Genomic DNA, 18,969 nt, shown 5'->3' on the forward strand with positions numbered 1-18,969 from the left:
AAAGAGTAAGCAGTGATGCCGATCCTTAACCTAGGTACAACAGCTTGCTCTGATGAAACATTTGCCAATTCTAAATATCATAACAGGAGTATTTTATGAATTTCCCATTATTCTATCCAGATACCCAAAGAAATTTTTTTTCAGATCTCTTAAAAATATTCTTGCTGGTGGCAAGTGCAGTGCCTGGGTGCCTCAGTTGGTTAGGCATCTACCTTCGGCTTAGGTCATGATCCCAGGGTCTGTCCTGTGACAGGCTCCCTGCTCACCTGGGTGTGGGAGGGGGGTGGAGGTCTGCTTTTCTTTCTCCCTCTGCTGCTCCCCCCGCTGTGCCCTCTCTCTCAACTAAAGAAAATCTTAAAAAAAAAAAAAAAAAAAAAAAAAAAAAAAAAAAAAATCCTTGCTGGGGTTGCCTAAGCAGCTCAGTTGGTTGAGTGCGTGACTCTTAAAAAAAATTTTTTTTAAAGATTTTATTTGTTTATTTGACAGACAGAGATCACAAATAGGCAGAAAGGCAGGCAGAGAGAGAGGAAGAAGCAGGCTCCCCGTTGAGCAGAGAGCCCGATGTTGAGCAGAGAGCCCGATATGGGGCTCGATCCCAGAACCCCGGGATCATGACCTGAGGTGAAGGCAGAGACTTTAACCCACTGAGCCACCCAGGTGCCCGAATGTGTGATTCTTGATTGAGGCTCAGGTCATGATCTTAGGGTGGTTAGATCAAGCCCTGAGTCAGGCTCCACGCTCAGCCCGGAGACTGCCTGAGTTCTCGCTTTCCCTCTCCCTTTGCCCCTCCCGGCTGCACACATTCGATAGATAGATACATACATACATAGATAAAACCTGTGAAAAACAAAAAATGTCCTTGCTGAAACCCTATAAACCATGGTGATAACATTCCACCTCCTGGCAACCTCCCAACTCGCTGTACTATTGTAGCGGCTCACTCTAACTTGCTGCACTCCAGGCTGGCTGACGAGCACAATTCTACAGACGGATCCCCTAAAACCCTTTAGGAAGCTCTATGACTACTTGAGTGCCTTCCAAGTTCTGAGGAACTCCTGCTGCCTCCAGCCATGCATGCCTGAACCCCAAATTCTTCTCCACCACCTATGATATCAAGGTAAAAAGTGAAGAGAGGCCAAGTGAATGACTTAAGTTTACTCGGCACAATTCTTGGGAATATTCTCCTTAGATCAAAATTTTTGAGTCCCTTCAATTACCTTCTGAAGTAAGAGTCATGGTAGTTACTGTTGAACAGCGCCCTCTCTTCATATTATTCCAGGGGACTCTTGGGAAAAGGCTTGTGGGGAAGTCAAATTAGTGTCCTCCCCAACACTGCAAGGTGTCTTTATGTTTGTTGGGACCTCCAGAAAATTCCAGTGTGAACACGTTTATATGTTCATAGACCTAAACTAAGTGGCCTGGAATAGAGGTCCGTAGGAGATGATGTGTCATGATGGGTAAAATATAGGTATGGGATCCAGTCAGATCTGGGACTGAATACTGTCTCAGCCTCTTGTTACTGTGTGATCCTGGGCAAGTTAGTCTTCTTGAGACTCAGTTTCCCCGGACATGAAATAATACACAGTTATTAAGGTAACTATAAAGATTAGCAATAATGTACTTAAGGCACTCAGCACACGCGAGAACATAAGCTCTCAATAAATGCCATTACGAATAATAAGATCCACTCAGCAACACCCAGTGTATTCAAAGTATAACTGATTATATTTTCACTGATTTCCATTTCTTACAAAAGGATTAAGGTTAAAATAGTTTCATTACAATAGTTTATTACCATCAAGTTCACAAAAGTGATCCTGTGAATCATCGTATCTTGCCCAGTCAATGAAAGCTTCTTTGCTTTGATTACTAGGAGAAAGACGGAACAAAAAAGAAAAATGATTTAAATTGGGAATGGAAAATGTTACACTGTATCTTATATAATTAAAAACAGATCATCTGAGGTCATGCCTTTAATTTATATAGTTCATAAATTCAATTAGTGGTTACCTGAAGGAATGATAACAAGTTACATGACAAATATAGATATTAACTTCCATAAAGTATTTCTATTTAACTATACTAAAACTATGAGCCCTATTTCAATAATAATTTTCACTAGAAAATTAATTTACAGAAATACAGGAGATGTAGTTAAATACAAAAGTCAACCTTGCCTTTTCGACTGACTTAGAAATAGCAGCAATCATTTTTTTCTAAAGTAGGAATTAAATTTACATTCATAAGTCCTTTAACTTAAGCTTCTTCTGCATTTTTAGGACAAAAATACCAAAAACTGCATTTCTAGGATCTCCCTTCTTACATGGTATTCACTGGTAACACCAATGTCACTTTAATCATGGCATATCATTCACTTTCCATACTAACTCACATTTAATAAAATATAAGATCAAGATCTCTATTTGGAGATCTTGGAACAACCACAATCATTCAAGTAAACTCTGACCTATATTCACTTTAACCTATTTTCAGACCGTCTCTGTCTTACACACATAACAGCAACATCTATAAGAGAGCTATTATCCTTCTTTATTTACTACACAACAGGAAAAAAAGAAGGTAAAAAAATTATTCGTGTACCAAGTACAAATCACGTAGTTCCTAAATATGTTACTATTACAGCCGAGAATTTATTTTGTTTTTGAGAAACCGCTACGTGACATAACCACTAGAAGTCCACATAAGGGGGGCTGCACAAAATCCACTATCAATAAACGTTGCTGATTTAATTCACAGTGGGATTTTTTTTCCTCCTATGGGAACATTCAATTAACTTAATAATACAAGTTAATGGAAATACTTGTATCATAGTTGACTCAGCTGGAATACAGGATGTGATAAAACAAGAAGGCCTAAGTTCTAGTTACAGCTAAGATGGTAACTATAGTTATGTTACTTCATTAGAGAAGTCTTGTTTGAAAATGGTCAAGAACAAAGCAATTGTGACATAAATTCCTATTTTCTTGTTAATAATATGATTTAGAGGACTTTATCCTTGAGGATTCTTATGTGATGATGCTTTGCTGATCGTTTCATCCTACGCCCTGCCTGAAAGCCACGGCGGCAGACAAGACCCTGAAGGCTAATCTAATGCTAACAGAGCTGGCTCGGTCTGGCTTATAGATGGGTTAGGAGGGAAGTAGTTCAGCTTTTCTAGAAGTCAGTTTGAAGATGGATGCCAAGCTGCTTTTGTCACAACTTCCTGGTCTTTACCAGGGACTTCCTGTCAAGATGGCGCTGGGTTAAAAGCAGTGGCCTTCGAAGTGGGCAACGCAGGGGCAGGAAGCAAAGGGCCAGAGCGATTTCCAAAGAGCAGAAGAAAACTTCTCAGGGTGGCAGACAAAATAACTATCTCGATGAAACTGATTTTCATGTGTACACACTTGTCAAAACACCAAGTGGCATATTTAAATAGGTACAGTATACTGCATGTCAATTAAATTTCAGTAAGGCTGTTTAAAAATTACAGTACCAACTGCTGGAGAAGTTGTGGAATGAGGAACTCTCGTACACTACCAGTAGCAATGTATTTTACGAGTCATGTTGGAAAACCACTTGGCAGTATTACTTAATTCCACCTCTAGGTATATTCTACATAGATTTGCATACCAAATACAACCACCCAATGTCCGCCACTATATTTTTTGGAACGGCTGCAAAGTGGAAAACTCCAACTATCAATGATAGGATGGGAACATTTTGGTGCAGTTTTAACTATGGAAACCAATGAAAAAAAGAATTAAATGCTACTACTAAGTTCAAGAACATGAATGACTCTCATTACATGATACTTAATAAAAATAAGCCAGACACAAAAAATACATTCCATATTATTTTATACAAATAGGCAAAATTAACTTCTGCTACTGTAATTCAAAATTACGGTTAACTTTGGACCGTGGTAATGACCAGAAAAGTACACACAGCAATTGAGGAATGCCTGCAAATAATATATTTTTTTAAATTTATTTGACAGAGAGAGAGAGAGATCACAAGTAGGCAGAGAGGCAGGCAGAGAGAGAGGGGGAAGCAGGCTCCCCGCTGAGCAGAGAGCCCGATGCGGGGCTCGATCCCAGGACCGGAGATCATGACCTGAGCTGAAGGCAGAGGCTTAACCCACTGAGCCACTGAGGCCCCCCCAAATTAATAATATTTTAAAAGTACATACTATCCCACCTCCACACCCCACGCCAACCCCATGTTGTTTCACCATGGAGAAACAACAGCAAAGAATATAAAAAGGCGCTGCACCTTAAAATTCTATCATGACTTAAGTCCCAATCCCTGGATAACTTCTCTAATTATATTCTTTCCTGGGTAATGTCATATGGTTTTAAAATGCCATATATTCACACATGACTCCCACATTTTATCTCTCCCCTGAAATTGAGACTTGTGGATCCAACTACCTGCTCGACATCTCCAACTGATGTCTCATAGGCAGCTCAAATGTAGCAAGTCCAAGACTGAACTATAATTTTCCATCAAACTTGTTCCTCCTGCAAGTATCCCCAGTTCAGTAAACGGCAACTCCTATTTTTCTAGTTCCAAATCTTTTTTTTTTTAACGTTTTTTGGAATTTATTGATTTGTATTTAAAAGGAACTGTTGACACAGATTCCCTGGAAATCATCTGACTAAACACGAGAAAACAGTTAGTTCTACTGAAACAGTAAAATAATTCCAAGACATATGGTTTACCCAACAGAACAATACTGTGGATGCTGTCTCTGATACAAAAACTGACTGCTCCTTACTCTTCTAAACACACAGTGGTATATAGTTAACAATATTCAATCACTTCTGTTCTTTCTTGAATATATAAAAATTAAAATACCAATTAAAAAACTAATATATCTTCTCTTTAAATGTTTCTTACAGATACAATTTCAATATTTTCATTCAACAGTGGTGTGGTTTAGGAGATTATTTTTCAATCACAAGTCAAACAATACTCCACACAAAGAGGAAGAGACAGTCTATAGGCTCGTACTGCGAATAAAGACTTCAGGAATGCAGCAACGGACATTTCTAAAATACAAAGTGGATAAAATTCTGAGAGGATACATGCAATAAAGCTCTACTAAGCAGATGGCCACAGACCTAGAACATTCTACTGATAATTTCAATGGGACTCCAGATGCTTCCAAACTCAACATGAACTCTCATCTTAGGCTTTGTACTTTCCTTTTCCAGTTTCACTAATGACACAAACATGATTCAAATCCCTGAAGTATTCGTTATAGTCAAGGGCATATCCTAAAATAAACTTGTCTGGATTTGAAATCCAACAAAGTCTGATTTATAGCCAACACTTCAAGGGGTCCTCTTCACCAGCAAGCTTCCGACCTTGACCATCTTTGGATTATGCTCCTTGACCAATGAAAGCAAGGTCTGCATTGTTTTGCCAGTGTCAATTTATCCTCAACAATCAAGATATTCTTTCCAGTCAAAGTTGAGAGGTCAGGACGCCTGGGTGGCTCAGTGGGTTAAGCCACTGCCTTTGGCTCAGGTCATGATTCCAGGATCCTGGGATCGAGCCCCACGTTGGGTTCCTTGCTCAGCCGGGAGCCTGTTTCTCTCTCTGCCTCTGCCAGCCACTCTACCTGCTGGTTTTCTCTCTCTCAATCTCTCTCTCTCTCTAAAATCTTAAAAAAAAAAAAAAGTTGAGAGATCACATCTCCATCATTTACTTTGATGTTCCCTGTTGACTGGTCATTACAGTAGCTCTTCAGTCTGATGAAATCTACAGTAACGGGAATGGATCCGTCACAATTTCTGTTCAGTGCTTTGATACAATCCAGCAGGTCAGCAAAGAACTTATAGCCCCCCTCAAGCACACAGAGGGCTACGATGTGATGGCCTCCGATGTCTTCATCATATCTTGAGTAAGATGCTCGGTCCTGTCCATAATTCCATGAGGAATAAACACCTTTTCCAAATCCTCAGCATAATGATGAGGTATACAGAATAAGTCTAGGTGATCACCTGGTTCATCATCACTCACCATGATGCTGGGGTCGCCACTGTGGAGCCCAGTGGGCGTATGGGTTAACCGCAGCCTGGAGAGGAGGAAGCCGGGGGCCCAGCAGAGGAGGCGGAGGCTCCACAGAAGGTGGCAACACGTGGGAACGCTGAGCGACGTGCTCGCTGTCACTCTCTAGGCCGCTGCTGGAGCACAGACCTCTACTTCCTAATCTCGTAGTCATTTATAGCTCCTATCTTTTTCCATACCCCACATCAAATCCTTCAGCAAATCCTGTCAGCTCGCTCTTCAAAATCTGTCCAGAATCTGACCACTTCTCATCATTTCTACAGCTATCACCATTCTGTCTTACCTGGATTAGTACAATAACCACATAACACAGCACCTGGCTGCCGCAAAGCATTCTCTCCAGTGCTCCAGCAACTTTTCATTCCACTCCGTTTAAAAGCAGTATTCATAACTGTGTCCAAGCCCTGCACCCCACCCTACCCCTGCCCCCATCCCTAGCATCTTCTGACTCAGTCTTCTACTACTTTGCCCTTGACCACTGTACTCCAGCCACACTGGCCTTCTTGGGACTCCTCAAATCATCTAGGCACACTCCTGTCACAGGTCCTTTTTACTAACAATTATACATGCCTAGAATACTTCTCCCTCAGGCAGCCATATTATGACTTACAACTTATGCCTTCATGGGCACTTTGTTCAAATGTCCCATTACTGCTGTGGCTTTCTCTCACCACCCAATCTAAAACAGTGCCACTTCCCCATCCCCATCCACACCACCCCTAGCCCTCTGTCATTCTTCTCTGCTTTATCTTTCTCCCAGGCACTCATCACCACTTTGCTTACTTCTTATATATTTTACTTTTTTACTGCAGATCTCCAAAGAGGATTAAGCTTCATGAGAAAAAGAATTTGTCATGTTCACCACTATATGCTTAATACTACTCTAGAACAGTGCTTGACATATATTGTAGGCATTCATGAAGAAACACTAATATGCAATAAACAGATTAAAAAAATGCTCAAACTTACTAGTAATCAACAAAATACAAATTAAACAAAAATGAGATGCTATTTCATCTGCAAGCATTATTAATTTTTGGCAAGGATGCGGAGACCAAAACCAGTTCTCAGCCCCAGAGGCAGTACACAGCCGTACAAGCACTTTGGAAAGCCCTCAGGCAATACCAAGAACAGGTACACGGGGGCGTCGTAAGGTTCAGCAATCTCACTAGTGCATGCCGAATTTCCTAGTGTACGCCAGAAAAATTATCAAGGGCACTCAAGGTCACATAATTTGTAGAAGTAAGAAATCTGAATAATTCAAATGTCTATCAGTAGAGGAACAGATAAGTAAAATAGGTAATAGTCATCTGATAAAAACCATTCACCAGCTGAAAGAATGAGACAAATCTCCTATGTTTTAACACAGATCTGGAAAGCAAAATGTACAGTGTAAAAATAAATTTGGATGTTAAATTCAGTATTATTTTATATAAGGAAAAAATAAAATCATATGTAAAATAACCATCATTTTATATATATATATAATAAAAACAAAACCATAGATGGATTCATGATAGTAGTTACCTCTAAGAAGGAAAGAAAATAGAATTGGGAAATAGGGCATAGGGGATTTCAAATTTATCTATATTTCTCTCTTCTTAAAAACCCAGCAGAGGGGCGCCTGGGTGGCTCAGTGGGTTAAAGCCTCTGCCTTTGGCTCAGGTCATGATCCCAGGGTCCTGGGATTGAGCCCCGCATCGGGCTCTCTGCTCAGCAGGGAGACTGCTTCCTCCCTTCTCTCTCTCTGCCTGCCTCTCTGCCTACTTGTGATCTGTCAAATAAATAAATAAAATCTTAAAAAAAAAAATTAAAAAAAAAAACCCAGTAGAAAAAGTTAATATCTATTCACTTGGAATGAATTTATTCTATTATCTTATTATGTTATCTTATTATATTATCTTCTCTAGTTTTCTATATTAAAATTTTTCAATAAATAATGACTGATAACTTTATTAAGTCTAACAATTATAGTACACAAATGCCAACCTAAGCAAATAGGGAAATTGACAAGATTAGTAATAATCCATTCCCTACTCTCAATTATAGATATGTTCAGTCATTTCAGAGTGGATAATCTGAGACCAGTCACAAATTATGTTGGCCTTCACAAGCAGGTTTTTACTTAGAGAAAATAAGGAAAAGTCAGTAGGAAAAAAAACTATGAAAACTTAATAGTTCATGGTAATCGTAACTTTTACTGTTCAAAATGTAACACACAGATTGAATTACTATTTACAAAAGACTTAGAGGTTCAAGTTCCTTTTACTATAATAGCCAGGAAGAATGGATTCATAAGTCCTGCTGGTGAAACAATCTTCTATATTTTTACATTTTGATAAAGTCACTATTGATGATATATTTTTGAAATTTAAGAATAAATCCACTAAAAGGAGGAAGAAAAGGAATCATGAAATTTAGGATGAAGAATAACTTCTCCTTTTAAGAATGACTTGAAAAAAAAAATGACTTGAAACTTTACTGTTTCATCAAAATCACAAGAAAAACAGATTATTTCTGATATAAATATACTAAATAAGAGAATATTTTTTTAAACTTGCCTTAGCGTGCTGTTAATTGCTCCCAGTTTATTAGCTTGCTCACAGTCTTCTAATTCTTTGGTATTGTTTGCCACTTTCGAGTACTGAAAAGAAGTACATAGTAAGTTTAGTAATAACTATTAGTTTTCTCTTTATTTCAAGTTCCACTGGCAATCTGTCAATGATGACACAGATACATCCTATTATCAAAACCTCTCACATACGTAAGAAATGGAAATCAAAATGAGTCACAAATTTCCACCAACTAAAGAAGACATTAAAAACAATTACCACTGGTATGTTGGTGATCATGTAAAATAAGAAAACCCTCTTGGGAAAGTAATTTGACAATATTTATCTAGAGCTGTAAAAATGAATAAACCCTTGAACCAACAGTCTTATAACTCAGACCATATCCAGAGCAACACTAAAAAACAAAACCAAAAATGAAGTACAACCACTTTAGAAAGTATCTGGTACTCTCTCGTCATGCTAAGATAGGCATAATCAATGGCCCAGCAACCTTACTTCTAAATATCTACCTATCTACTCTTACAGGTGTACACAACGAGACAAAGGATGAAAATGCTGATACATCACTGTTCGTAATAGCAAAAAACTCCAAACAATTGAAATGCCCATCAACAGAGGAAGAGCTAACCAATGAGATACTCATACTATGGAGTACTACACAACTATTAAAATTAACAAAGCTACATATATCAACAGAGACAAAATTTCAAAAGCATAAGAATAAAAAATAACTGAAAAAATATTTTTAAAATAAAAAAATTTTTAATGCCATTTAAAAGTACTATGCCCCAAATACCTTGATAACTGTGTACTCTATACAGTATAATCCTGAAGATAGCAGGTTGACTAGCTGGAACACAGGACAAAAATACATGTAATATAAAACACCTGTTGCACAGGCCATCTGATACTGTAGTTATACTACACCACTGTAGTTCTTCTACAGAAGACAGAATTGATGTATCTCAAAAGAATCTATATAATTTAACTGTAAAAACATACAAGCTCTCTGCCTGCGGCAACAATTAGAAAGGTGGGACTATGGAGCAAAATGTTCTCTTCTGCAACCACCGTCAAGCAGGAAATGGTAAGTTTCACAATGTAAAGCACAAATATTCAAGGAAGAAAAGTGACTCACCTTATTAGAACTCCCAGCTTTAATTCCGACTGGAATTTTGCTCTTAAAAGAATAACAAGAAAAATTTAGGAAGTTATCTTCATTTTTTTCTTGAGATTTCTTCACAAATTAGTAATGCCACTGCTCAAATACAGAGACTATTTTATTCTATGATAAAAAAAATGAACATTCATCCAAATTGTTTTCATACTATCTAATAAAAAGCCAATTTATGGACTTGTAAATCATAATTTAGCAAACTGAACCACATATACAAAATAACAGTGTCAAAATCAGCTATAATTTTTTTAAAAGATTTTATTTATTTATTTGACAGAGATCACAAGTAGGCAGAGAAGCAGGCGGTGGGGAGGGGAGAAGCAGGCTCCTTGCTGAGCAGAGAGCCCGATGTGGGGCTCGATCCCAGGACCCTGAGATCATAACCTGAGCCGAAGGCAGAGGCTTAACCAACACTGAGCCAACCAGGCACCCCCAAATCAGCTATAATTTAAACTGTAATGCAGTATGGAATAGTTCACATAATTTTTAGGTTAAAAAAAAACCTGACAAAAATCACTTTTCCATAAACGTTCCTACCACAGAAACAGAAGCTTTAAAAATTTTCAAAGTTCTTTGAAAAATTTTATGCTCAATCTCAATTTCTGCTCTAAACGGACATCTAAAGTGAAGGCAGTTTGGGATTAACACTGACAGAATCAGTTCCTTGGTGCACAGGATTCACCACGGTTTACCAATCTAGGTAATCAGGGTGTACTAACAGAAAATCCCTATGTCCAGCTTTCTTTTCTACAAAGCCAATAATTAGTTTCAGGCTTTAATAAGCAAACCTAGAAATCATTATAACTGGTCCATCAGACACAATTTTAAACAAAAAATTGTATCTGAAAGCAGAAAATCATAGGTTGATCCTCTAATCAATCTAGGGGACTGATTTCCAGCATTGGAATCTATGGTATAGCAAAATACCTACTAAAATCTTCTCATGTGTCATGATAAATTTTAACTTAGGTAAATTTAACGAAATAATCAGAGTAAATATACTCCTGCCAGGTGGAAGAATATCAATAATGATAAGAGATATTTCCCTAATGAATAAAAAGATTAATAGATGAAAACATTACTTGTTGCCAGCATTTTATTATTTTAGTATTTGCTAGTACATCTAACAGAAGGCAGAAGAGAGAAGACTATAAAACTTAAGTCAAATCTAACAGCCACGAACCTGAATTTAAAATGTAGAAGAAATACTAACCAAAAGTGACTGCTGGCTACAGTGTGTCCTCTGACTAGTATAGTATAATTGCTAAAATCAAAATCTTTAGCAGCTTTTCTAAAGGTTTGATGCTAAATACAATAACTTGCCTTACGCAAATCTTAACAATAAACCTTTTAGAAATACTGGGGTAGGCAGCACAGATGACTGTCATGAATAACACCTAACCATCACAGAAGAGAATTATTAGAAGTAATGAAAAATGTAAAACTAGTAACTAAATCAAGCATGAAAGAAACCAGCTGGGATTGAGGCTGGGAAGATGATGGGGTAGGAGGACCCTAGGCTCGCCTCATCCTATGGATACAACTAGAAAACAAAAACTTCACACAAATAATCTAGAAAATAACCCAAAGACTGGCAGACCAAACTCTGCAACTAAAGGCAGAGAAGAGGCCACATCGAATTGGGTAGGAAGGGTAGAGAGGCAGTGGGGAACGAAACAGGCCTTGGCTGTCCGCAGTCAAGAACTGGAGGTACGGGGAAGGGTGAGAAACAGACCATCACTCCTGCACGGGGAAGACCAAGCCCCATAACTTTTGGTTTTGAAAGCCAGAGGCTCCAAAATGCAGGAGTTCCTACAACCAGTGGGACTTGAAGCCTTGATTTTTAAAAATCAGCACCTCCACTCTGGGAGAGCTGAAAGGCATTAGGAACCAGAGTTCCTGCCCTTAAAACAGACAGCGGGGGGGGGGGGGGGGGAGATAGGACAAACAGCCCAGGTAGCTACAACATAGAAGCAGCAATTTGAAAAACACCTAGGGCATATGGGAGGAGATTTACTAATCTCAGAGCATGCCCCGAAAGGCAGGGATCACAAGGAGACCCCTCCAGGACCAAAGGAGGCAGGCACCATTTCCCTCACCTCCGCACCCCCACTCACAGCATAAACACATACGCACCTGTGGGAACCAGCACTATGCAACACTTCCTAGCTAAATTGCTTACACTGAGCCCCACCCACCCACACCTAGTAAAATCCCCTTTTCCACACATTTGTCTCAGTTCTTGCTTTGGATCCCCTCCCACGGAAGACCAGTGTAAACATCACCAACACAGCTTCTCCTGACCCACACGTTTCGCAGGGCCTCAGTCTGGGCAGCTGTGGACCCTGCAGGAGCTCAAGACACATCCCGTTAAAACTGGTACCCCACCCACACAGCCCTCCATCCGCCAGTGCAGGAAACAGGTCTCGTCTCACAAACAGACCAGCACACACCTTGTTAAAATGTGCAGCAGTCCAGCGGGGGACCAAACACAGCCCACAACAAGCTAAGAGAGCCTCTTAGACAACTGGACTAAAGGACACAAGAACAGAGCATGTGCAACACACACAGGAGACAGTCCCTGAAGTGCGAGGTCCCGGAGAATAGGGGACAACTCTACCACAGGGCACTACAGGACATCTTGTTCATAAGACCATGACCTTCGAGAGGAGGATGCAGAGCTGACTTCGCTAACACACAGAAACAGATACAGAGAATCAGACAAAATGAGATAGGGAATATGTCCCAAATGAAAGAACAGGACAAAACCACAGCAAGAGACCGAAGTGAAGTGGATATAAGTAATATGGCTGATAGAAAATTTTAAGTAATGGTCATAAACATACTCACTGGGCTTGAGAAAAGAATGGAGGACATTAGTGAGACCCTTAACACAGAAATAAAAAGGAACATTAGAGATGAAGAACACAATAAATGAAAATAAAAATACACTAAATGGAATAAATAGTAGGCTAGAGGAAACGGGCAAATGAATTAACAACCTGGAAGACAGAGTAAAGGAAAGTAATCAAGCCGAGCATGTGAGAGAAAAAAAAAGTTATACAAAATGAGAATAGACTTAGGGAACTCAGTGACTCCATTAAGTGTAATAACATTCAAATTACAGGGATCCTGGAAGAAGAAAAAGAAGAGAACAGAAATTTTATTTGAAGAAATAATAGCTAAAACTTCCTGCATCTAGAGAAGGAAACAGATATTGAGATCCAGGAGGCAGAGAGATCCCCCAACAAAATCAACCCAAGGTGATCCACACCAAGACACATAGTAGTTAAAATGGCAAAAAGTAGTGATAAAGAAAAAAAAAATTTTAAAGCAGCAAGAGAAAAGAAAACCGTTACATACAAGGGGAAACCCCATAGAGCTATCAGCTGATTTTTTTTACCAGAAGATTTGTAGGCCAGAAGAGAGTGGCATGATAGATTTCAAGTGCTGAAAAGAAAAATCTGCAGCCAAGGATACTCTATCCAGCAAGCCTATCATTCAGAATAGAAGGAAAGATAAAGAATTTTTCAGACAAACAAAAACTAAAGGAGTTTATGACTACTACACCAGCCATACGTTAAAGGGGACTCTTTGAGTGGAAAGAAAAAACTGTAATTAAGAGTAGGAAAAGTAGGAAACATAAAAGCAATAAAAATATCTGTAAATATCAGTCAAGAGATTCACAAAGGATATAAAATATGACACCATATGTCCAAAATGTTAAGCAGAAAGGAATAAAGAATGGGTTCAAACTTAAAGTGACCATCAACTTAACACAGACTGCTATACGCAGAAGATGTTATATACAAACCTAATGGTAACCACAAATCAAAAACCAGCAATAGATAATGAATAAAGAGAAAGGAATACAAGTATATGACTAAGAAAAGCCAAAACACCACAAAAAAGAGCGAGAGAGAGATCAGAGAAAAACTACAAAACAATCACAAAGCAAGTAACAACTTGGTAATAAATTTATATCTTCCATTAACTACTTCAATGTAAATGGACTAGAGACTTCAATCCAAAGACATAGGGTGTCTTTGGATTACATAGAGTGGATAAAAAAAACAAGATCCATCTATAATGCTGCCTACAAGAGACTCATTTCCTACCTAAAAACAACTGCCAATTGAAAGTAAGAGGATGAAGAAAGATTCGTCACCCAAATGGATGTCAAAAGAAAGCTGGAGTAGTAATACTTGAATCAAAAAAAAATAGACTTTAAAACAAAGACTGTAACAGGAGATGAAGAAGAACACTATATGATGATGAAGGGGAGACTCCAACAAGAAGATACACAATTATAAATATTTACCAAACATGGGAGCACCCAAATACACAGTTAACAACAAACATAAAAAAACTAATCGACAGGAATGCAATGACAACAGGAGACTGTAACAGCCCTCTTCCATCAATGCACAGATTGTCCAAACAGAAAATCAACAAGGAAACAATGGCTTCATTCACCAGACCAGATGGATTTAAAAGATATTTTCAGAGCATTCCATCCTAAGACAGCAGATACATATTCTCTGCAAGTGCACACAGAACATTTTCCAGAACAGATCACAGATTAGCCCGTAAAACAAACCTGAACAAAGTCAAGAAGATCGAAATCATACCATGCATCTTTTCTGACCACAACACTATGAAACTGGAAGTCAACCACAGGAAAAAATCTGAAAAGAGCGCAAATTCATCAAGGTTGAATAACACGCTACTAAACGATGAATGAGTCATCCAAGACCTCAAAGAAATAAAAAATTACATGGAAACAAATGAAAATGAAAACGTAATGGTCCAAAATCTTGCGGATGGAGCAAAAGCAGTTCTAAGAGGGAAGTTTAGGATAATACAGGCCTACCTCAAGAAGCAGGAAATATCTCAAGCAACCCAAATTTACACATAAAGGAGCTACAAAAAGAACAACAAAACCCCAAACCAGCAGAAGGAAGGAAATAATAAAGATTAGCGCACAAATAAATGATAAAGAAAATTTTTTAAAAACAAAATAAAAGAGATCTATGAAATCAGGAGCTAGTTCCTAGAAAAGATAAACAAAATTGATAAACCTCTAGCCAGGCTCATTTAAAAAAAGGAGGGGGAGAGAGAGAGAAAGAGAGAGGACCCAAACAAAATTGCAAATGAAAGAGAGTAACAATGGACACCACAGAAATACAAGCAACACAGAAGACTATTATGAAAAATTACATACTCCAAACCCGGACAACCTAGAGGAAATGGACAAATTCCTAGAAACATATAATCTATCAAAACAGCAACAGGAAGAAAGAACATTTAAACAGACTGATAACCAGCAACGAAATTGAATCAGTAATCAAAAAATTTCCAACATGGGGCGCCTGGGTGTCTCAGTGGGTTAAGCGTCTGCCTTCGGCTCAGGTCATGATCCCAGGGTCCTGGGATCAAGCCCTGCCTCGGGCTCTCTGCTCAGCAGGGAGCCAGCCCCCCCCCCCACTTGTGATCTCTGTCAAATAAATACATAAAATCTTTTTTTTTTTTTAAATTCAAATGAGTATTTTTTTTTTCAGGATCTGATTTCCTTTTTATTTTATAAATCCAGTTCTTTATGTTTTTTTTTAAATTTCTTTTCAGCATAACAGTATTCATTGTTTATGCACCACACCCAGTGCTCCATGCAATCCGTGGCCTCCTTAATACCCACCACCTGGCTCCCCCAACCTCCCAACCTCCGCCCCTTCAAAACCCTCAGGTTGTTTTTCAGAGTCCATAGTCTCTCATGGTTCACCTCCCCTTCCAATTTCCCTCAACTCCCTTCTCCTCTCCATCTCCCCGTGTCCTCCATGTTATTTGTTATGCTCCACCAATAAGTGAAACCATATGATATTTGACTCTCTCTGCTTGACTTATTTCACTCAGCATGATCTCTTCCAGTCCCGTCCATGTTGCTACAAAAGTTGGGTATTCGTCCTTTCTGATGGAGGCATCATACTCCATAGTGTATATGGACCACATCTTCCTTATCCATTTGTCCGTTGAAGGACATCTTGGTTCTTTCCACAGTTTGGCGACCGTGGGAATTGCTGCTATAAACATTGGGGTACAGATGGCCCTTTTTTTCACTACATCTGTATCTTTGGGGTAAATACCCAGTAGTGCAATTGCAGGGTCAAAGGGAACCTCTATTTTTAATTTCTTGAGGAATCTCCACACTGTTCTCCAAAGTGGCTGCACCAACTTGCATTCCCACCAACAGTGTAAGAAGGTTCCCCTGTCTCCACATCCTCTCCAACACACGTTGTTTCCTGTCTTGCTAATTTTGGCCATTCTAACTGGTATAAGGTGGTATCTCAATGTGGTTTTAATTTGAATCTCCCTGATGGCTAGTGATGATGAACATTTTTTCATGTGTCTGGTAGCCATTTGTATGTCTTCATTGGAGAAGTGTCTGTTCATATCTTCTGCCCATTTTTTGATATGATTATCTGTTTTGTGTGTGTTGAGTTTGAGGAGTTCTTTATAGATCCTGGATATCAACCTTTTGTCTGTACTGTCATTTGCAAATATCTTCTCCCATTCCGTGGGTTGCCTCTTTGTTTTGTTGACTGTTTCCTTTGCTGTGCAGAAGCTTTTGATCTTGATGAAGTCCCAAAAGTTCATTTTTGCTTTTGTTTCCTTTGCCTTTGGAGACATATCTTGAAAGAAGTTGCTATGGCTGATATCAAAGAGGTTACTGCCTATGTTCTCCTCTAGGATTCTGATGGATTCCTGTCTCACGTTGAGGTCTTTTATCCATTTTGAGTTTATCTTTGTGTATGGTGTAAGAGAGTGGTCGAGTTTCATTCTTCTACATACAGTTGTCCAATTTTCCCAACACCATTTATTGAAGAGACTGTCTTTTTTCCGCTGTATATTTTTTCCTGCTTTATCGAAGATTATTTGACCATAGAGTTGAGGGTCCATATCTGGGCTCTCTACTCTGTTCCACTGGCCTATGTGTCTGTTTTTATGCCAGTACCATGCTGTCTTGGTGATCACAGCTTTGTAGTAAAGCTTGAAATCAGGTAACGTGATGCCGCCAGTTTTATTTTTGTTTTTCAACATTTTCTTAGCAATTTGGGGTCTCTTCTGATTCCATACAAATTTTAGGATTATTTGCTCCAGCTCTTTGAAAAATACCGGTGGAATTTTGATCGGAATGGCATTAAAAGTATAGATTGCTCTAGGCAATATAGATATTTTGACAACATTTATTCTTCCGATCCAAGAGCATGGAATGGTCTTCCATCTTTTTATGGCTTCTTCAATTTCTTTCATGAGTGTTCTGTAGTTCTGCTCAGCAGGGAGCCAGCTCCACCCCCCCCCCCACAGCCTACTTGTGATCTCTGTCAAATAAATACATAAAATCTTAAAAAAAAAAAACAGAACTAAAAAAATAACAAAAAGATTTTTTTAATTAAAAAAAACTATAGGCCAATAACTCTGATGAACATAGATGCAAAAATCCTCTACAAAAATACTAGCAAACCAAGTCCAACAATCCATTAAAAAAAAAAAAAAATCATTCACCCTGATCAACCTTTACCCCCATACCTCAACTATAAAGGCCTTATATAGAAAATCCATTATACTCAATGGGGGAAAAACTGAGAGCATTTACCCTGAGGTCAGAAAAAGGACACGGATATCTACTCTAACCCGTTTTATTCAGCGTAGTACTGGATGTCTTAGCCACAGCCATCAGACAACAAAAAGGAATAAAAGGCAACCAAACTGGTTAAGGAAGAAGTCAAACTTTCGCTATTTGCAGATGACATGATATTCTATGTAGAAAACCCTAAAGACTCCACCAAAAAACTCCTAGATCTAAATATGAATTCAGTAAAGTTTCAGGACATAAAATCAATGTACAAAAATCTGCTGCATTTCTATACACTAATAAGGAAGCAGTGGAAAGAGAGATTAAAAAAACAATCCCATTTACAATAGTCCCCAAAATAAAAAAACAGCTACGAATAAACTTAGCAAAGAGGTGAAAAGACCTGATTGTGAAAACTATTAAAATATTGATGAAAGAAGCTGAAGATGACACAAAGAAATGGAAAGACAGTCCATGCTCATGGATTACGAGAACAAATATTGTTAAAATTTCTATACTACCCAAAGCAAGCTACACATTTAATGCAATCCCTATCAAAATACCAACAGCATTCTTCATAGAACTAGAAAAAACACATCCTAAACTTTGTATGGAACCACGAAAGACTCTGAATAGCCAAAGCGATCTTGAAAAAGAAAATCAAAACTGGAGGGAACACTATTCCAGATTTCAAATTATATTACAAATCTGTAGTAATCAAAAAGGTATGGTACTGGCACAAAAATAGATACTTAGATCAACAGAACAGAATACAAAGCACAGAAATAAACCCACGATGCTATTGTCAATCTTTGACAAAGCAGGCAAGAATATTTAATGGGAAAAAGTCTCTTCAACAAAGGGTAACTGCATGGCTGCACGCAAAAGAATGAAACGGGACTTCTTACACTGCACACAAAAACTCAGAATGGATTACGGACCTAAATGTGAGACCATAAAATAACACCATAAAATTCCTAGAAGAGAGCACAGGCAGTAATTTCTCTGATGTTGACCATAACAATATCTTTCTAGGTATGTCTCCTGAGGCAAGTAAAACAAAAGCAAAATAAGCTATTGTGATTACACTAAAATAAAAAGCTTCTGCCCAGCAAAGGAAACCACCAATAAAACTAAAAGACAACCTAATTAACTGGGAGAAGATATTTGCAATGACATATCCAACTAAGGATTACTATCCAAATTATATAAAGAATTTATACAGCTCAACACCAAAAAAAAAATCCCAAATAATCCAATTAAAAAACGGGCAGAAAACACAAACAGACATTTCTCCAAAGACAGTATCCAGATGGCCAACAGATATATGAAACGATGCTCAACATCACGCATCATCAGGGAAATGCAAATCAAAAACAAAGTGAACTATCACCTCACATCTGTTAGAATGACTAAACTCAAAACCTCAAGAAACAAGTGCTGGCGAAGATGTGGAGAAAAAGTAACACTCGTGCACTGTTAGTGGGAATGCAAACTGGTGCAGTAACTGTGGA

The 18,969-nt window shown here is 38.4% G+C and overlaps 1 protein-coding gene and 1 pseudogene across 2 annotated transcripts in view; both read right to left on the reverse strand.

Annotated features, from left to right (window-relative positions):
* The window catches only part of ERO1B (endoplasmic reticulum oxidoreductase 1 beta), a 58,112-nt gene that overhangs the window by 25,212 nt on the left and 13,931 nt on the right, over nt 1-18,969 (reverse strand). The window contains exons 4-6 of the mRNA XM_080822696.1: nt 9,787-9,828; nt 8,637-8,719; nt 1,796-1,869 (exon numbers count right to left, since the gene is read on the reverse strand). Of these exons, the coding sequence (XP_080678822.1) occupies nt 1,796-1,869; nt 8,637-8,719; nt 9,787-9,828 (199 nt within the window). The remainder of the gene's footprint in view (nt 1-1,795; nt 1,870-8,636; nt 8,720-9,786; nt 9,829-18,969) is intronic.
* LOC308355461 (hypoxanthine-guanine phosphoribosyltransferase-like) lies at nt 5,191-7,252 on the reverse strand (annotated as a pseudogene). The gene is made up of 3 exons: nt 7,245-7,252; nt 5,699-6,046; nt 5,191-5,485 (listed from the first exon to the last, which is right to left on the reverse strand). The product of its transcript is annotated as a hypoxanthine-guanine phosphoribosyltransferase-like (transcript).

The sequence above is a fragment of the Martes martes genome (genome assembly GCF_963455335.1).
Source record: "Martes martes genome assembly, chromosome: 14".
In the NCBI taxonomy this organism is placed as follows: domain Eukaryota; kingdom Metazoa; phylum Chordata; class Mammalia; order Carnivora; family Mustelidae; genus Martes; species Martes martes.